This window comes from Mobula birostris, chromosome 21 (assembly GCF_030028105.1).
Source record: "Mobula birostris isolate sMobBir1 chromosome 21, sMobBir1.hap1, whole genome shotgun sequence".
Lineage (NCBI taxonomy): Eukaryota > Metazoa > Chordata > Chondrichthyes > Myliobatiformes > Myliobatidae > Mobula > Mobula birostris.
Window position 1 is genome coordinate 11,299,089 of NC_092390.1, and position 21,854 is coordinate 11,320,942.

The window sequence follows — 21,854 nt, forward strand, 5'->3', positions numbered from 1 at the left end:
ATGGTGGAGGAACTGAATGAGTATTTTGCATCAGTCTTCACTGAGGAAGATATCAGCAGTATACCGGACACTCAAGGGTGGCAGGGAAGAGAAGTGTGCGCGGTCACGACACAGAAAGTCCTCAGGAAGCTGAATAGTCTAAAGGTAGATAAATCTCCTGGACCAGATGGAATGCACCCTCGTGTTCTGAAGGAAGTAGCTGTGGAGATTGCGGAGGCATTAGCGATGATCTTTCAAAAGTCGATAGATTCTGGCATGGTTCTGGAGGACTGGAAGATTGCAAATGTCACTCCGCTATTTAAGAAGGGGGCAAGGAAGCAAAAAGGAAATTATAGACCTTAAACAACAGGAATTCTGCAGATGCTGGAAACTCAAGCAACACACATCAAAGTTGCTGGTGAACGCAGCAGGCCAGGCAGCATCTCTAGGAAGAGGTACAGTCGCCGTTTCAGGCCGAGACCCTTCGTCAGGACTAACTGAAGGAAGGGCTAGTAAGAGATTTGAAAGTGGGAGGGGGAGGGGGAGATCCAAAATGATAGGAGAATGTCGTTCCACAGGGATCAGTGTTGGGGCCGCTTCTTTTTACATTGTACATCAATGATTTGGATTATGGAATAGATGGCTTTGTGGCTAAGTTTGCTGACGATACGAAGATAGGTGGAGGGGCTGGTAGTGCTGAGGAAACAGAGAGTCTGCAGAGAGACTTGGATAGATTCGAAGATTGGGCAAAGAAGTGGCAAATGAAATACACTGTTGGAAAGTGTATGGTTATGCACTTTGGCAGAAAGAATAAACGGGCGGACTATTATTTAAATGGGGAAAGAATTCAAAGTTCTGAGATGCAACGGGACTTGGGAGTCCTCGTACAGGATACCCTTAAGTTTAATCTCCAGGTTGAATGGGTGGTGAAGAAGGCGAATGCAATGTTGGCATTCATTTCTAGAGAAATAGAGTAAAGGAACAGGGATGTGATGTTGAGGCTCTATAAGGCGATGGTGGGGCCTCACTTGGAGTACTGTGGGCAGTTTTGGTCTCCTTATTTAAGAAAGGAGGTGCTGACGTTGGAAAGGGTACAGAGAAGATTCACTAGAATGATTCCGGGAATGAGAGGGGTAACATATGAGGAACGTTTGTCCATTCTTGGACTGTATTCCTTGGAGTTTAGAAGAATGAGGGGAGACCTCATAGAAACATTTCGAATGTTGAAAGGTATGGACAGAGTGGATGTGACAAAGTTGCTTCCCATGATGGAGGAGTCTAGTACGAGAGGGCATGACTTAAGGATTGAAGGGCGCCCATTCAGAACAAAAATGCAAACAAATTTTTTTAGCCAGGGGGTGGCGAATCTATGGAATTTGTTGCCACGAGCAGCAGTGGAGGCCAAGTCATTGGGTGTATGTAAGGCAGAGATTTATAGGTACCTGAGTAGCCAGGGCATCAAAGGTTATGGTGAGAAGGCGGGGGAGTGGGACTAAATGGGAGAATGGATCAGCTTGTGATAAAATGGCGGAGCAGACTCGATGGGCCGAATGGCTGACTTCCACTCCTTTGTCTTATGGTCTTATTCATTGACCATTAGGAAACCTAATGGCGGAAGAAAAAATTCTGTTCCAAAATGCTGAGTGTGTGTCTGTGGGTTCATAAAATTTGTATAATATATATTTTAATTTTAATTGCATAGTATTTGATTTGCATAAAATTTGTAAATCTTGTACCATGTGTGCAAACACTGTATAAGACCTGTCATTCCAGTAGCTCATCAGAAAATCATCAGTTTCCTTCTAGAATCACCAAAATAGACAACAGCATAGTCCCTGTGTTCCATCTTCCATGTTATCACTCATCTTGTCCAAAGCACTTCAGTACAAACATGATGGGCCAAAGGGCCTGTTCCTGTGCTCTACTGTGCCATGTTTTATCCCCTTGAAGCTCCTTTGCATCCACCTCTGTACTCACAAATCCATCTGGTTTAGTATTTTGAACAGTTATGACTTTTGCTGACAGAGCTATCGCAATCTCTTGCTAAAGTCGAGTGCACCTTCATATGCGTTCGAATGTATGCGTTAGGGCACCATGGTTAGCGTGACACTCTTATAGCTCACCGAGTGATAGAGTTCGGAGTTCAATTCCCCTGTAAGAAAGTTTGCACTTTCCTTCCCGTGTGCACGTGGGTTTCCTCCATGTGCTCAGGTTTCCTCCCACACTCTAAAGACCTGCTGATTAGTAGGTGTGTCATTGTAAGTTGTCCTATGATTCGGCTTGGGTTGCTGGGTGGTGCAGCTTGGCGAGCTGAAAGGGCTGATTTCACACTGTGTCTCTAAATAAATAAACGAGATACCTGTAGTGACTGAGAGACACTGAAGCTGGAGGAGATAAAGTCTTTGTTCAGCAAAACAAGCCGGCATCATAGTGGAGACTAATCCAATATTATATGACATTTTTCAATGCTAAATATCAAAGGTAACACAGGACAATTCTATAGTTACAATGTATCCGCAATGCTTCCTTTGAACTGTATATCATTTTCAAACACCTAGATCTTCAGACACCCAAAATGAATGCTAATCACCATTGTCTCTGAGCTGCATTCATGTATATGCAGAAATTTTAGGTCAATGAGTGTGTCTCGGTTTGCAATTGACCCCATTCTGTAGGTTCAAGAACATCATTGTTCTGAGATGCATATTAAACTCAATCTACAATCCACATTCAGATCTGAAGACTAGTTGCTATTGAAATTAATATTTGCTATATTCCTTAATTCTAGAGTATGCCCTAACACCTGTAAATAAAATAGCATCACATAATCAGCATTCAGAAGAAAGCAAACACAAGTTTTACACAATCTTTGCAAGAAAATTCTCAATTGGAACAAAAGCTAATTATGCAGTGTCTGCAGAGATGTTTAGATGGGTAAAGTGAACGGGCAAGGGTCTGGCAGATGGAGTACAACGTTGGTAAATGTGAGGTCGGCCACTTTGGAAGGAAAAATGGAAGATCAGATCATATTTTAATGGAGGAAAACTGCGGCATGCTGTTTTGCAAGGCTTCACCTTGAGTACTGCATGAGTCCTTACTTGAGGATTGATGTATTGGCTTCGGAGCCATTGCAGAAGGGATCCACAAGTTGATTCCCGAGTTGAGGGCATTACCCTATGTGGAGTGATTGGGACAATATTCGCTGAAATTCAGAAGGATCTCAGAAACATAAAATAATAAAAGGGATAGAGAAGACAGAGACAGGAAAAATGATCCACTTCCTAGAACTAGAGATCATAGAATTGAGGGGATAGATTTAGGAAGGAGATAGGGAGAATCTGAAAGTAGTAGAATTCTCTGTCCAGGGAAGCAGCAGAAGCTACTTCATTAAATATATTATTGGGGCTACTGTGCAGGACTGAATGAAGCTCCAGATAGTTGTGAACTCGGTCAGCTCCATCAGGGACATTAGCCTCCCCAACATCCAGGTCACCTTCAAGGAGTGATGCCTTAAAAAGGCAGCATCCATCATTAAGGACCCATATCAATCAGGAGATGCCCTCACCTCACTGCCACCATCAGGGAAGAGGTATAGGAGCCTAAAGACACACACTCAGCGATTCAGGAACAGCTTTTTCCCCTCTGCCATCCGATTTCTGAATGGACATTGAACCCATGAACACTACCTCACTAATTTTAATGTAGTACTTATTTAAATAACTATTTTAATATATAGACAGTTCTTTTTATCATGTATTGAATTGTACTGCTGATGTGTCATTTCGTGACTGGTGCTGGTGATATCAAACCTGATTCTGATTCTAATGTATTTAAGACACAGTGAGATATATTTTCGCCTAACAGTGGAATTGAGGGCTATTGAATTGATCTTATTTCTTACATCCTTCACATACATGAGGAGTAAAAATCTTTGTGTTACATCTCCATCTGAATGTATAATTTATAGTAATTTGTAATAAACAATATGTACAACAGGACAGTTAATATAGCATAGAAATACAATTGTATCAGTGTGAATTAATCAGTCTGATGGCCTGGTGGAAGAAGCTGTCCCTGAACCTGTTGGTCCTGGCTTTTATGCCGTGGTACCGTTTCCCGGATGGTAGCAACGAGAATAGTTTGTCATTGGGGTGACTCGGGTCCCCAATGATACTTTGGGCCCTTTTTATGCACCTGTCTCTGTAAATGTTCTGAATAGTGGGAAGTTCACATCTACAGATGCGCTGGGCTGTCTGCACCACTCTCTGCAGAGTCCTGTGATTGAGGGCAGTACAGTTCCCATAGCAGGCAGTGATGCAGCCAGTCAGAATGCTCTCAATTGTGCCCCTGTAGAAAGTCCTTAGGATGTAGGGATTCATGCCAAACTTCTTCAACCGTCTGAGGTGAAGGAGGCGCTGTTGTGCCTTTTTCACCACACAGCTGGTATGTACAGACCATGTGAGGTCCTTGGTGATGTGGATGCCGAGGAACTTGAAGCTGTTTACCCTCTCAACCCCAGATCCATTGATGTCGATAGGGCTTAGCCCATCTCTATTCCTCCTGTAGGCCACAACCAGTCCCTTTGTTTTTGTGACATTGAAGGAGAGGTTGTTTTCTTGACACCACCATGTCTTCCTCTCTGTAGGCTGCCTCATTATTATTTGAGATGAGGCCAGTCAATGTAGTATCATCTACATTGGCGAAAAGGCAGGTAGAAGGAGCGGAGACCATGGACAGATCAGTCATAATCTTATTGAGTGGTGGAGCAGGCTCGATGGGACGGAATACCAACTCCTGCTCCTGTTTTATTGCAGATTGATCCAGATCATCATCGTGTTGTGAAACTACAGTGATTTGTGCTTTGTTGTTGAACTGCAGGAATTTGTATCTTGCTAGTTGGTTCAAGAACACAATGTTCGAAGGGAAGCAGCTGTTCCTGAACGTGTGTGCGAGGTGAAAGCTGATATATTAAAGCATACTGTCTTTGCTTTTGTAGATATCATCAAATTACTCATGGAGAACACTGAAGAAATCCAGAACAGCTACATGAAGGTAAGAGTGAAGATGTCATCTCATTAGGTTTTTCAATGGTTCAATTTATCAGAGAATGTGATTCGATGGTTCTCCAAGTCTCCCGACTCAAGGACTTGCATAACGAGAGCTATCACTAACTCAAATCCCGTATGGCTTTGGAATGTGGGAGGAGACCTACTCAGCAATGGGAAGAATGTACAAACTCCCTTACAGAGTGGCAGAATTGAAACCAGGTCTCTGGTCACTGGCACTGAAAGTATTACACTCACCACTACCAAATCACCTCAACAATTGCACTGTTAAGTTGATGTAACAGTCTAATTGAGCCAGGACCAAACTAACCCAGTGCACAGTGAACTGATGGCTCACAGAGAGAGCTGCTACCCGACATCACCCACAGGCTGTCTGCGTGGAGTTCACATGACCTCTCCAGGAGCTCCAGTTCCCTCTCAACGACATGTGGTCGGGTTGGTTAATTGGCCTCCGTAAGTTATTCCTGGTCTGAAGTTAGAAGGTAAATGATGAGATTAGAACATACAGCATAGTGCAGGCCCTTTGGCGCATTGTACTGTGCCGACCTTTTTACCTACTTTAAGATCAATCTAACCCTTCCCTCCTATATAGCCCTTCATTGTTCTTTCATTCATGTGCCTATCTAACAGTCTCTGAAATCTCCCTAACATACTTGCCTCTACCACCACTCCTGCGTTGACGGTTTATTCCCCTTCACAGATGCTGCCTGACCTGCTGTGTTCCTCCAGCATTTGGTGTGTGTTGCAATCAATCAATCTTTCCCTGGTACAAACACTCAGCTCTGAAGCTTTTGGGTGAGATGGTTGTCCTCATTCCTCAAGTCACTGGAGGATTGTTAACTTCCCCTAAATGCCCCGAATGTATCTGTGTCTACCACCAACCCTGGCAGCACGTTCCATGCACCCACCTCTCTCAGTGTGAAGAACTTAACTCTGACATCCCCTCCCCGCTAAACGTTCCTCCAATCGCATTAAAATTATGCCCTCTCGTATTAGCTATTTCTGCCCTGGGGAAATAGGTGCTGGCTGTCCACTCGATCTCTGTTTCTTATCACTTTGTACGTCAAGTCAAGAAATGTGGAGACAATAACACCAGATTTGTGTAAAGAGTGGCTATCAGTCTTGGTGGGTTGAAAGCCCTGATTCTGTGCTAAATCTCTCTCTGACTCTGCGATCCTGTCACCTCCCACCTAGCTTCCTGAATGCCATATTCTGCCACTGTCTCACGGTTACCTTCTCCCCACACCTTTCTACACCCCTGAGGTACTGCAGAGACCACCTTCAGCTGAGAACCGAATGCTGACAGCTCATTTTAAACTCTGCTAGCAGAATTTGCTGGATGAATTTCAGATGAGAGTTTATACCCAGCCTATCCAGAATCACTCAGAAAAGTGAAATACTTAGTGGGTATACTTGAGACAGTGGTTGAGAGGTTCTTGATCAGTCAGGGCATGAGGGGATACGGGGAGAAGGCAGGAGGTTGGGGCTGAGAGGGAAAATGGATCAGCCATGACAAACTGGCAGAGCAGACTAGATGGGCCAAATGGCCTAATTCTGCTCCTTTCTCTTATGGTCTTATGAAATGTTCCTTCTCAGGGAACACCTTAGTTCAAAGTACATTTATTATTGAATTACGTAAGCCTTGAGATTTGTCTCCTAACAGGCAGCTACGAAACACAGAAACCCAAAATAAAACCCTGGTGAATCTCCTAAGCACCTTCTCCAAAACCAGCATATCCTTGTGTCAGTTATTTCTCTCAAAGTTGGCAGTATTTTCTATCTTATTACAGTGTAAGGTGAATACTTATCAATCATGCGCAGAATTTCAAATTACCTTGAGGAAAACTAGTGAACTCAAAGCCGTGTAGGATTTGAATGATGTCACAACCTTTGGAGCCATTGTTAGCACAGCTTTTTGTCCTGCAACACTTGACTGGTGTTAATGTGATAGAAAAGAGACATCGTCACAAGTGTGACTTCCCGATAGCCAAACATTTTAATTCTGATTCCCATTCGGACGTGTTGGTCTATGGCCTCCTCTTGTGCCAAGATGAGGCCACCTCAGGTGGAGGAGCAATGCCTTGTATTCCATCTGGGTACGCCCCAACCTGACAGCAGGATTATCAATTTCTCCTTCCAGTAAACAAATTTCCTCTTCTCCCCTCAGCTCTTCCTCTATCCCCACCCTAACCTTCCACTTCTTCTCACCAGCCTATTGCCTCATCCTGGTTCCCCTCCTCCTTCCTTTTCTCCTATTGCCCACCTCCTTCTTCTCCAGCCCTTGACCTTTCCCACCCACCTGGCTTCACCTACCACCTTCCACGTTGCCTCCTTCCCCTTTGCCCCACCCCAAGCTTTTTACTTCAGACATCTTCCCCCTTCCTTTCCAGTCTAGAAGGAGAGTCTGTTTACTCTTTTCCATTGGTGCTGCCCGACCTGCTGAGTTCCCCCAGCATTTTGGTGTGCGTAGCAAAGAGAAAGCAGTGATCTAGAACAGCGGTCCCCAGCCACCGGGCCGCGGACTGGTACCGGGCCACAAAGCATGTGCTACCGGGCCGCTAGGAAACGATATGATTTGGTGATATGAAACGATATGAGTCAGTTGCACCTTTCCTCATTCCCTGTCACACACTGTTGAACTTGAACGCACATGAGGTCATTACCCGCACGTCATCCATGTCAGCGCGGGAAGGAGATCAACTCCTCGGGCTTGCAAATGACGGCGGGCTGAAAAGTATGTTTGACATAACATCTCTGCCGGCATTCTGGATCAAAGTCAAGGCTAAATATCCTGAGATAGCCACGAAAGCACTAAAAACGTTGCTTCCATTTCCAACATATCTCTGCAATGAATGTAACAAAAACTAAATTGCGGAATAGACTGGACGTAAGGAACTATCGCTGTCTCCCGTCACCCCTCGATAGGACCATGTTGTTGCAGAGAAACAAGCCCAGGGCTCCCAATGATTCAGTGATATTGGTGTGTTGCAATGGTTTTATATGTTCATACGGGGAAAATATGTGCAGTGTGTTTAATATCCAAACGTTACTTAAAATGTTATGATGCTATTGACTTATGTGACTTATATAACCATATAACAATTACAGCACAGAAACAGGCCATCTCTGCCCTCCTAGTCTGTGCCAAATGCTACTTTCACCTAGTCCCACCGACCTGCACTCAGCCCATAACCCTCCATTCCTTTCCTGTCCATAAACCTATCCAATTTTTCTTTAAATGATAATATCGAACTTGCCTCTACCACTTCTATTGGAAGCTCGTTCAACACTTACTTCAAGCTCCCCTGTCCTCCCCTGATAATTGACTTATCACTATATTCATGCAAAGAAAATATGCGCTGTGTGCTTAATATTAAATTTGTTAGATAAACCCTTCTAGAAACGAAATTGAGTGTATTAGCCACTTATCACCTATATTCTGGTCGTGATTAACCCCCCCCCCCCGGAACAGAATTGCCAAAAACAACTGGTAGAAAAAAAATCGGCACGTACACGCATTTGCACTGGTTCCTGCGTCAGGTTTCATGGTCATTGTAGAATTTCTTGGGGTAAACACAATGCATTTGACTGCTACTCTTGTCCATTGGCAACCCTACACCACCCTCTCCCCCCCGGTAGGCTGGTCCGCAAGAATATTGTCAATATTAAACCGGTCCGCAGTGCAGAAAAGGTTGTGGACCCCTGATCTAGAAGGGCCGAGATGGCCTGTTTCCGTGCTATAATTGTTATATGGTTGTATCTGTCATAGTCAGAGTTACAGAGCATGCAACAGACCCTTTATCTCAACTGTTTTGTGTCAATCAGGTATCTTCCTGAGTCAGCCCATTGAACTGAACTTAACCACTAATGCCCCAAACCTCTCCTATCCAAGTACCTGCCCATACGTCTTCTTAAATGTTGTAATTGTACCCACCCCTACATCTTCCAGTCTCCCCCCGCCCCCCATGGACTCTATCCTTCTAGCTGCCTCAGTAAAGCAGCCAGTTTAATTTTAATTTACACTAGAATTGCATTAAGAAAATTGAAATTGTGTTTGGTAATCTTGCTGCCTCAGTCAACTAACTTCAGGAGAGAAAAGAACCCCCCCCCACCCCACCGCCGGATTGAAAATCAAAGTACTGCAGATGCTGGAAATCTGAAATAAAATGGAGAACACTAGGGATACTTGTCAGATTGGACAGCAGCTGTGGAGAGAGAAGTATTCGGGTTGATGATCTTTCACCAGATGTATCCTGAGTCACCAAGTTTGCACGTCATTCTCTGTATGAGCTGGCAATCAATTTTTTATTGATGCATGTAAGGGAATTAAAGAAGGGAGTTTCAGAGAATTCTTTTTCATACACAAGTACATCAAGGTACTGTAAAAGATTCAAAGTACATTTATTATCAAAGTATGTATGTAGTATACAACCCTGAGATTACTCTTCCACACAGATGGTCATGAAACAAGAACCATGAAATCAACCTCTTCAAAGAAAAACAACAAATATCAAAATCCCCTCCCCCCAGAGCACAAAAAAAATCGCACAGAGGACAACCCAAAAATAAGAACAAACAAAAACACAGAATATTAAACACAAAATCAAGAGAAGTACTTCAGAATGCGGACTAAGCAATCAGGAGGGATGGACGACGGGGGTATAAATACCACCGGGCTAGACGTGCCCAGGCATCATCCCTGATGGAGATGGCGGAGTATGTCATTGAAACGTCAGTTATAATTAATACCTATACCCGGCTGAAAGCCCGCGAAGAGTTTATTCGGCATATATGCTGGGAAAGTACGAGATATTTCCCTACAGCTTGGCTCAGTGTTTATTGTTTGCAGGCCATCCTGATTCAAAAATCGCCCACAAGTAGTAATAAAAAAAAAGCGATTAGAACTACAACTAGAGCACATCATCAACCTGAATTAGAGTCCAAATCTACAATCTGTGTCAATTAAACCTCGCTCTGGCACCGTCCGCTGACAGCATCGAGTGAGAGGGAGATCGAGATCAAGAACCTTCCCTTGGGAGTACCAAGCGAGAGTCAGAAAGAGGCTGTCACACACAGACACCTTCTCCGACAGCAGCAGGCGAGAGGGGCGAGGGATGTGTGAAGAGAGAGAGGAAAACTGGTCACACACAGACACCTTCTCTGGGAGCACTGAGCGAGAGGGGCAAGGGATATGTGAAGAGAGAGAGGAAAACTGGTCACATACAGACACCTTCTCTGGGAGCACTGAGCGAGAGGGGTGGGGGATGTGTGAAGAGAGAGAGGAAAACTGGTCACACACAGACAACTTTGCAAGAGGCTGGGAAATGGTGCTGAACACTTTGCTCTTCCTCCAAACCCAGCTCAATGATTTCAATCTTCCTCAGCAAGATCGATGAGAGAAAACCACTTCCCTCTCCTCTGTGGCCCACTCTCTTGTCTTATTATATCTCTTCTTCAGCTCTTTACCTCTTCCACCTCTCCCCTCTTCTTTCTTCATCTCTCCTTCCCCCTCAACTACTAGTTTTACTCCCTCAGCCCTCCTCACTCCTGCCCCCTACCTTTCCAGTCCTGATGGAGTGTCTCAGCCCACAACACCGGCTGTTTATTCCCTCCATAGATGCTGACTGACCTGGCGAGTCCCTTTAGAATTTTCAGCATCTGCAGAATCGCGTGTTAACAGAATGCTGCAGGTCACACACATCAAAGTTGCTGGTGAACGCAGCAGGCCAGGCAGCATCTCTAGGAAGAGGTACAGTCGACGTTTCAGGCCGAGACCCTTCGTCAGGACTAACTGACGGAAGAGCTAGTAAGAGATTTGAAAGTGGGAGGGGGAGGGGGAGATCCAAAATGATAGGAGAAGACAGGAGGGGGAGGGATGGAAAGAGCTGGACCGGTGATTGGAAAAGGGGATATGAGAGGATCATGGGACAGGAGGCCCAGGGAGAAAGACAAGGAACGGGGGCGGGAACCCAGAAGATGGGCAAGGGGTATAGTCAGAGGGACAGAGGGAGAAAAAGGAGAGAGAGAGAAAGAATGTGTGTATAAAAATAAATAACGGATGGGGTACGGGGGGAGGTGGGGCATTAGCGGAAATTAGAGAAGTCGATGTTCATGCCACCAGGTTGGAGGCTACCCAGACGGAATATAAGGTGTTGTTCCTCCAATACCCCTTGCCCATCCTCTGGGTTCCCCCCACCCTTGTCTTTCTCCCCGGACCTCCTGTCCCATGATCCTCTCGTATCCCTTTTGCCTATCACCTGTCCAGCTCTTGGCTCCATCCCTCCCCCTCCTGTCTTCTCCTATGGTTTTGGATCTCCCCCCCCCCCACTTTCAAATCTCTTATTCACTCTTCCTTCAGTTAGTCCTGACGAAGGGTCTCGGCCCGAAACGTCGACTGTATCTCTTCCTAGAGATGCTGCCTGGCCTGCTGCGTTCACCAGCAACTTTGATGTGTGTTGCTTGAATTTCCAGCATCTGCAGAATTCCTCTTGTTTGTTGTTTGCTGAAGGTAATATGACAGTTACAAACTGCAGTGCCGTCAAACGAATCAAGTGCAAGGGTTGTGATAAGTAAGAATGAGAGATGAGGAGTTCATCTTTATCAGCTTATAACAGTGGGGTAGAAGCCGCCCCTGAGCCTGGTGGGACATGCTTTCAGGCCTCTGTATCTTCTCTCTGAAGGGAGGGGAGAGAAGAGAGAATGCTCAGGGTGAGTGGGGTCTTTGATTATTTTTGCTGCTTTACTGAGGCAGTGAGAAGTGTAGACAGAGTCTGTGGAAGTGAAGCTGGTTTCCTCGGTGTGCTGAGTTGTGTCCACAACTTCCTGCACTTTGCAATGGTTCTGGGCAGAGGCATCCAGGTGGGATTCTTTCCATGGCGAGAGTTTCCAGCACCACCCTCATCCCGATCTCCTCACTCTCACCTGACGCATGCTCTAATCTCTAACCTTGTCTCACCCCAGGTGGTACAGTATGAGGTCGGTTACATCGTGTGCACCGTCATTGGGATACTCCTGTTCCTCCTCATGCCCCTCGTTGGTCTCTGTTTCTGCTGCTGTCGCTGCTGTGGGAGGTGTGGAGGGAAGATGTACCAGGAGCAGACCAAGTGGATGGACACCAGGAGGAGGCTGCTGGCCGTGGCCCTGTTTGTGATCACGTCAGTCATACTGTGAGTGAGCTGGGAGCCACACTATTCCTCTTCAGGATCACCTTCACTATCACTGACACGTGTCGTTAAACTTTTCCCGTGGCTGCAGTACAGTGCGAGGATTAAAAATATAATAAACTACAAGATAAAATAAAATTAGTAAATGGTGTAAAGGAAAAAATAGTGAGGTAGTGTTTGTGGGTTGACTGTCCATTCAGAGATCCAAATTCTGAATCACTGAGTGTGCGTTCAGGGTCCTGTCCCTCTCCCTCATGGTAACAATGAGAAGAGGGCATGTCCTGAATGATGGGATCCTTAATAATGGATGCTGATTTCTTGGGATATTAACTTTTGACTGGCTTTTGAAGATTCCTTGATGATGAGGTGGGGATGTTTGTGTCTGTGTAAACTCTCCAATGTTCCAGCATGGGATAAGCTGCCCAGAGGGACACAAGATAATTTAAAGTCACAGATTTCAAAGGCTCCTAGAGAAGGTGTGGCTCTCTCTACATTCTTCCATTGCAGGGTCAGCACGGGTTAGATACAGAGTGAAGCTGCCTCTACACTGTCCCATCACACACTCCCAGGGCAGGGACAGCACGGGTTAGACACAGAGTGAAACTCCCTCTACACTGTCCCATCACACACTCCCAGGACAGGGACAGCACGGGTTAGATACAGAGTGAAGCTCCCTCTACACTGTCCCATCACACACTCCCAGGGCAGGGACAGCACGGGTTAGACACAGAGTGAAACTCCCCCTACACTGTCCCATCACACACTCCCAGGGCAGGGACAGCACAGGTTAGATAGAGTGAAGCTCCCTCTACACTGTCCATCACACACTCCCAGGACAGGGACAGCACGGGTTAGATACAGAGTGAAGCTCCGTCTACACTGTCCCATCACACACTCCCAGGGCAGGGACAGCACGGGTTAGACACAGAGTGAAACTCCCTCTACACTGTCCCATCACACACTCCCAGGGCAGGGACAGCACGGGTTAGATACAGAGTGAAGCTCCGTCTACACTGTCCCATCACACACTCCCAGGGCAGGGACAGCACGGGTTAGACACAGAGTGAAACTCCCTCTACACTGTCCAATCACACACGTGAGTGTAATGGGCCGCACTTTTGCTGCAATGAAACATTAAATTACATTTAAATTATTTTTCTTCAGGAAGTTGGAGAATTGAGAGTTGCCTTAATGTCTACCTCTCCATTGTTTAAATCCTTGACATCAGTTAAGACTTGAAGGAATGAGACACGACTGTACGATTGGTTAGCTCTCTAAACGGTGGAGGTGGATCTTCTGCCTGCAACATGGAATGAGTCGATAACCAATTTTTTAGATTGAAGTGGTCAACTATTTTTGATAAGCTCCATTTGTACCCAAATGGAAATCCAGCAGCCACACCTGTTTAATGTCAGACGGTGATAATCCGTGTTTAGAAGCTGATCTCAGAACAGTGCACCTTGTTGTCTATTCTGCATTGTCCTTCCTCGATGTACTGTGTCATGGTTTGTTCATTATAAACAAAGTCAAAATGTAATTTATTATCAAAGCAGCTATATGTTACTAAATACCATCTTGAGTTTCATTTTCTTGCAGGCACTTACAGGTAATTAAAAATGCAATACAAGTTGCAAAAAAAATCTATACATAGCCAAAGACTGTCAAACAACCAATGTGCAAAAGAAGACAAATTGTGCCAATAAAAATATTGATACAGAGAATGAGTTGTAAAACGTCCGTGAAAGTGAGCGGGTAGGTTACGGAATCAGTTTAGAGTTGTGGTGATTAAGGTTATCCATGGCGGTTCAGGAGCCTGATGGTTGTAGGGTAATAGCTGTTCCTGAACCTGGTGCGATAAGACAAATTAGTATACACGAGAAGCTTTTCACTGTACCTTCGTGCATGTGACAATAATAAGCTAATTCCTATTCCAGTATCACCAAACATGATGATGGATATTCTGGTTTGACCATCTGAGGTAAGGCAGTGAACACGGCCCAGTCCATTACAGGCAAGGGTCTCCCCACCATTGAGCATATTTACGTGGAGCACTGCCACAAGAAAGCAGCGTCCATCATCAAGGACCCCCTCATCCAGACCATGTCCTCTTCTCACTGCCACCATCAGGAAGGAGATACCCACACCACCAGGTTCAGGAACAGCTATTGCCCTTCAGCCATCAGGGCTCCTGACCCAGGCAACACACATAAAAGTTGCTGGTGAACGCAGCAGGCCAGGCAGCATCTCTAGGAAGAGGTGCAGTCGACGTTTCAGGCCGAGACCCTTTGTCAGGACTAACTGAAGGAAGAGTGAGTAAGGGATTTGAAAGTGGGAGGGGGAGGGGGAGTTCCAAAATGATAGGAGAAGACAGGAGGGGGAGGGATGGAGCCAAGAGCTGGACAGGTGATAGGCAAAAGGGATATGAGAGGATCATGGGACAGGAGGTCCGGGAAGAAAGACAAGGGAGGGGGGGACCCAGAGGATGGGCAAGGGGTATATTCAGAGGGACAGAGGGAGAAAAAGGAGAGTGAGAGAAAGAATGTGTGTATAAAAATAAGTAACAGATAGGGTACGAGGGGGAGGTGGGGCATCAGCGGAAGTTAGAGAAGTCGATGTTCATGCCATCAGGTTGGAGGCTACCCAGACGGAATATAAGGTGTTGTTCCTCCAACCTGAGTGTGGCTTCATCTTTACAGTAGAGGAGGCCGTGGATAGACATGTCAGAATGGGAATGGGATGTGGAATTAAAATGTGTAGCCACTGGGAGGTCCTGCTTTCTCCGGCGGACAGAGTGTAGGTGTTCAGCAAAGTGGTCTCCCAGTCTGCGTCGGGTCTTGCCAATATATAAAAGGCCACATCGGGAGCACCGGACGCAGTATATCACCCCAGCCGACTCACAGGTGAAGTGTTGCCTCACCTGGAAGGACTGTTTGGGGCCCTGAATGGTGGTAAGGGAGGATTCCACGTCCCATTCCCATTCTGACATGTCTATCCACGGCCTCCTCTACTTTAAAGATGAAGCCACACTCAGGTTGGAGGAACAACACCTTATATTTCGTCTGGGTAGCCTCCAACCTGATGGCATGAACATCGACTTCTCTAACTTCCGCTAATGCCCCACCTCCCCCTCATACCCCATCTGTTACTTATTTTTATACACACATTCTTTCTCTCACTCTCCTTTTTCTCCCTCTGTCCCTCTGAATATACCCCTTGCCCATCCTCTGGGTTCCCCCCCCCTGTCTTTCTTCCCGGACCTCCTGTCCCATGATCCTCTCATATCCCTTTTGCCTATCACCTGTCCAGCTCTTGGCTCCATCCCTCCCCCTCCTGTCTTCTCCTATCATTTTGGATCTCCCCTTCCCCCTCCCACTTTCAAATCCCTTACTCACTCTTCCTTCAGTTAGTCCTGACGAAGGGTCTCGGCCTGAAACATCGACTGTACCTCTTCCTAGAGATGCTGCCTGGCCTGCTGTGTTCACCAGCAACTTTGATGTGTGTTGCTTGAAATTCCAGCATCTGCAAATTTCCTCGTGTTTGCGCCACAACCTATGGACTCACTTTCAAGGGGTCTACAAGTTAACTATTACTTATTTACTTTTTTATTTGCATGATTTGTCATCTTTCGCACATTGGATGTTTGTCAGTCTTTGTCATTTACAGTTTTTCATAAATCCTATTGTATTTCTTTACTTCACTGTAAATGCCCACAGGAAACCGAATCTCAGCGTGGTATATGGTGACATAGACGTATTTTGACAATAAAGTTACTTTGACCACTGGATTGGATGATCACCAGGGTATGTTTGCTCAAATCTCTGGAGTGGGATTTGAACCCGTCTGAGTGCTATTTATACCCACATTGCTGGAGTGTGGTCTGAACTCTGTCTCCCACTTGTGCCCCACATCTCAGGAACAGAATTAGAACCCACACTCTTGAAGCTCTAAAGAGAGAGGGAGAAGCGTCTCACTACAAGGACTAAATTAAGCACGTCAAACATTGATCATTTTTGAGTAAAGCACAGACATAAAGGTAGCCTGTTTCTGATTCTCCACTTACAGAGCAGGATGTGTCTGCATGTTTGTCAGCAATGCTAAGGCGTCAGAAACCGTACAGGAGGGTGAGAAACTGCTGAACAACACCCTGGAAAACTTAAAACTCTACATAATGACCATCCCGACTGTAAGTTTTCATTTTTCTGGTAATGCCACATTAAGACCATAAGACATTGGAGCAGAATTAGGTCATTCAGCCCATCGAGTCTGCTCCACCATTCCATCATGTCTCATTTATTATCCGTCACAACCCCATCCTCCTGCCTTCTCCCTTTGATGCCCTGACCAACCCAGGACCTATCAACCTCCACTTTAAATATACCCACTGACTTGGCCACCAAACCATCCATGGCAATGATTTCCACAGATTCGGCACTCTCTAGCAAAGAAATCCCTCCTCATCTCTGTTCTACAAGGACATCCTTTAATTCTGACACTGTGCCCTCTGGTCGCCAGCTCCCTCATTATAGGAAACATCCTCTCCAAGTTCACTCAATCAAGGGACTTCAATATTCAATAGGTTTGAATGAATCCCCCACATCCTTCGAAACTCCAATAAGTAGAGCATTCTCCAATGAGTAGAGTAAAGCCCAGAGCATTCAAACACTACTCATGTGTTAACCTTACCATTCTCATGAACCTTCTCCGGACCCTCTCCAATGCCAGCACACCAAACCAGCTCACAATACTCCAAGTGTGGTCTGGCCAGTGCTTTGTAAAGCCTCATCCTTGCTTTTATATTCCAGTCACCCTGAAATAAATGCTAAGATTGCATTTACTTTCCTTACCACCCAGTCAACCTGTAAGTTTACCTTCAAGGAATCCAGCGTGGGAACTCCCAAGTCCCTCTGCACCACAGATTTCTGAATTCACTCCCTGTTTATTGTTTATTTTTATTGCGATACAGCACAGAATTCACCGTTCTGGCCCTTCGAGCCACGCCACCCAGCAATCCCCTGATTTAATCCAAACGTGATTACAGGACAATTTACAATGACCAATTCACCTCCCAACCAGTCCTTCTTTGGACTACGGAAGGAAAGTGAAGCCCCCGAAGGAAACCCACACGGTCACGGGGAGAACATACAAACTCCTCACAGGCAACGGCGGGATTTATTTCTGCAATACAGACTTATCACTGAGCAAATTAACCCCTTCAGCTGCATGCCTGACCAACACATATGTACAAAATGCTGGAGGAGCTCAACAAGTCAGGCAGCATCTAGAGAGGAGAAAAAAACAGTCGATATTTCGGGCTGGCGCCCTTCATCAAGACTGGAAATGAAAGGGGCAGACGCCAGAAAAGGAAGGTGGGGAGAGAGGGAAGAGCACAAGTTAGCAGGTGATAGGTGAGACCAGGTGAGGAGGGAGGTAGGTGGGTTGGGGAGGGGGGAATCAAGTAAGATGCTGAGAGGGGATAGGTGGAAGAAGTAAAGAGGAGGAATCTGAGAGGAGAGTGGACCCTAAGAGAAGGGGAAGGTGGAGGGGTACCAGGGGGTGGGGGGGGGGCAAGGGCAGGTTAGAGAAGAGGTGAGGTGAGATGAGAAGCAGAATGGGGAATGGAAAAAGTGGGAATGAAGGGAGGTGGAGATATTACCAGAAGCTGGAGAAATCGATATGCGTGTCATCAGGTTGGAGGGTACCCCGACTGAGTAGGAGCATTGCTTCTCCAACCTGAGTGTAGCCTCATTGTGGCAGTACAGGAGGCCATTGACCAACAAGTTGGAATGGGAATGGGAAGTCCAAATTAAATGGATAGCCAAAGGGAGATCCTGTCTTTTGCGGCTGACAGATGTCCAACAATCTGCATCGGGTCTCACCAATTTAGATGATTTGCACCTGATGCAATAGATAACCTCGACAGACTCGTAGATGAAATGTTGCCTCACCTGGATGGATTCTTGGGGCCTGAGCGGTGGTGAGAGAGCGATGCCTGACCAAGTGTCCCTTTCTAAAGGCAAACCTTTTGAATTCAAAGATTTGCATTATTGAACTTTTTAAGTTCCTGTTACCAAAATTGTACTGACAGAGGGAGGCCAAACTGCCATTATACCTGGGCTGGTTCTGTGAAAGACCTCTCCCAATTCATCTCACAATCCTATGTACTTCCTTCCTTTACAAACAAATCCGCTGTTCTCTCGTTATGCTTTTGAGATTACAATATCTACAGGCATTAAAGAATACTCTCCCATCTCACTAATTCTCTTTGAGTATTTGCTCACCAGCTCTCCAAAAAATGTATCTCCTTTTCCCTCTCAATATGATAAATGCCTTCACTAAATCTCACCGTTGGTTCTGTACTTGTACCTTACACTAACAGGAGGCTATTTGGACCATCCAGTCATTGTTGGCTCCCTCCTCCCCATTTTCCTTTATCTCTAAAGGTTATTCATTCATACAGTTTAAAGTTACCGCCTGTTGTGCTGCTGGTGTTTAGGGCAGCAATGAAGATCCTACATCTCTGTCTGTCCTTGGCCAGTTTCTATATTGTGCTGCTGGTGTGGTTCAGGGTCCTCATTTCTGCCTCTACAGCACGGTGTCAAGTTGCCTTCAGTCTCCCCCATTTCCTCTGCCCCTCAGTTAAGTGCTGTCTTGATGATAGAGTTGGCCTCTCTTCACGTCACATGCCCAATCCATCTCCAACATTCCTCATGATGACGGTGGCCATGTCCTCTTGGTGACACTGAAGGAGTAGGGCATGGTTGGAGATCTTTCTTGGCCAGAAAATACGGAGGATGTTCCAATGGCTCGTGGTGTGGAATGACAACAGCTTGGCAAGGTCATTCTGACCTGTACAAGAGTGTGGACAGAACGCAGCTCTGGTATACCTTCACCTTGGTGTGGACGCTGTGCTCGGTTGATATTCACTCATACACACCCATCAAAACCTCCCTCCCCCCCCCCCCTTGGCCTACACTGGTTGATCAACTGACCACCTTTGCGAAGTAGAAGCTGGAGCACCCGGGGAAAACTCACACCGTCACAGGGAGAAAGTTCACACTGCACACAGACAGCAGCTGAGCCCAGGTCGAGCCGGGGTCCCTGGAGTTACAAAGCCATGGAGGAAACAGCCTCCTGTTCCCTATTGTAATAGGATGTGGCAGAAAACCAGGGAAGACCCAGGTGATGACAAGCAGAGCGTACAAACTTCACTCAGACAGCACCCAATGTCAGGATCGGACATGGGTGCAGAGCGCCGTGAGGCAGCAGGGCCATTGTGTTGTGTAACACATGTAATTCAGGTCTAGATTTGTAACAGCGTCATAGATTCTTAGAGTATATGGCATGGATACCGTCCCTTCAACCCATATGGTCCACGGTGAGCACCCCAGCCAGTCCCACTTGCCAACAATTGGCCCAAACCCTCTAAAACTTTTCCATCCATTATAATATTTGCCTCAAATCTTCTCATTTCATGTACCCACCACTCTCTGTGTGAAGCAGTTGCCTTTCAGGTCCTTGTTAAATCTCTCCCCTCTAACCTTAAACCTATGCCATCTAGATTTGATTCTTTTTCTCATGGAGAAGAACGATGTACATTCATACTGTCTATGTGCCTCATGATTTTTGCATATTTCCATAAGGTGCCTGGGCTCCAAGGAATAAAGTTCTAGTCTGCCCAATGTCTCCCTATAAATTTAGGTAACTTTCTGATAAATCATCTTTGCACTCTTCTCAGCTTTATGATTTAAGACCATTCATTTCAAGAGGTCTAGAATACAAGAGCAGGGATGTGATGCTGAGGTTTTATAAGGCACTGGTGAGGCCTCACCTTGAGTACTGTGAACAGTTTTGGGCTCCTCATCTCAGAAAAGACGTGCTGGCATTGGAGAGGGTTCAGAGGAGGCTCACAAGGATGATTCCTGGAATGAAAGGGTTGTCATATGAGGAACGTATGGGCTCTGGGTTTGTACTTGCTGGAATTTAGGATGAGAGGGGATCTCATTGAAACCTTTCAAATGTTGAAAGGCCTTGACTGAGTAGGTGTGGAAAGAATGTTTCCCATGGTGGGGGAGTCTAGGACAAGAGGGCACAGCCTCTGGATACGGGGCATCCATTTAAATCAGAGATGCAGAGAAACTTCTTAGGCCAGAGGGTGGTGAATTCGTTGGGTATATTTAAGGCAGATCTTAATAGATTCTTGATTGGACATGACGTTAAAGGTTATGGGGAGAAGGGGAAAAAAGAATCGGCCGTGATCGAATGGTGGAGCAGACTCGATGGGCCAAATGGCCTAATTCTGCTCCTGTGTCTTATGGTTTTATGGTCTAAATCTTCTTACTCTCTTTTCAGCTTAACGGCTTCGTTCTCATGACAGTGTGAGCAGAGGTTCCCCACCATGTTTATTGCATGAACCCCTACCATTGACGAGTGGTCTGTGGATCCCAGGTTGGGAACCCCTGCCGAAGACGATTCTCGACAGTTGGCCTCGCCAACACATTACTACTGCAATATGACATCCCAACTTCCGTACTTAATGTCCTGACCAATAAAGCCAACTACCTTCTCCACCCCTCCACCCCGATGGTATACTTACAACACTGTCTATTCGTACATGTATCCAGTTGGCCATTCAAATTATGGGCGTGTTTTTGATCATGTAAATCTCCCCAAACTGCTGCTTGAAAGAAAATCCCTAATCACGAGCTGCGTCTTTTGCATATGTGGGTTCCAGGAACCGCGCACCTGAGATTATTATAATTTCTCTTCCAAATTGTTTCTTCCAGCAAGTCACAGCCATCACAAACGGCACCTCTATTCCAGTGATGCTCGTCACGGCTAACCTGGACAGTAAGTTAAGATGCTTTGGCACTCCGCTAATCGATATCAGCGTGTTCGGCTCCAGGTTGAAAAGCCAGCCCCTTACAAGCATTCTGATCACCAGTATGGGCCACGTTTGGTTAAATATATGAATTACTGACACCTGGATTAAGATCAGGATCACCCCCGCACCTGCCCATTCTCTGTATCTCTTATCTTTAAATGTCACCATCTTGAACATCTGCTAACATGGAGACACAAGAGACTGCAGAAGCTGAAGTCTAACAAACTAAACCCCACACACCCCAGAATTCTCTCTCTCGGTCATCTCTCCCTCCGATCAGGAGAAAACACAAAAGCCCGAAAGTGCGCACTGCCAGTCTCAAGGACAGATTTTATCCTACTGTTGTAAGACTTTTGAATGGGCTCCTAGAACGATAAGATAGACTCTTGTTCTCCGTCTGATGTGCCCCTGATGCACGAGGATGAGGTCACTGTTCCCTACAGCTGATGGTGTACCTGCACACTTCAATTTTGCTGTAATGGTGACATCTTGGACTGGGTTTCTCATTTGGCTTGTCTTCTTTGAACCTCTTATCATTTTCAGATATTGGCTCGAATCTGGGTGAATCCATTAAGGAGAAGTTAGGTGGAAGTGCATACCCAGCACTGACAGCAGCATGGAATTTGGCTCAAGGTAATGACCACCAGAGGCTTGTACGGAAAAAGAGCAATGACTGAGGTGGGGTCGTCTGTGTGTTCCTAGTCTGGCAGTGTGTGATGGGACAGTGTAGAGGGAGATTCACTCTGTATCTAACCCGTGCTGTCC

At 45.9% G+C, this 21,854-nt stretch overlaps 1 protein-coding gene across 1 annotated transcript in view; it reads left to right on the top strand.

The window, feature by feature from the left end:
* Positions 1–21,854, top strand: part of LOC140185888 (prominin-1-A-like) — a 95,868-nt gene that overhangs the window by 18,061 nt on the left and 55,953 nt on the right. The window contains 5 exon segments of the mRNA XM_072239692.1: positions 4,976–5,031; positions 12,006–12,211; positions 16,271–16,391; positions 20,992–21,055; positions 21,633–21,722. Coding sequence (XP_072095793.1) covers positions 4,976–5,031; positions 12,006–12,211; positions 16,271–16,391; positions 20,992–21,055; positions 21,633–21,722 — 537 coding nt within the window.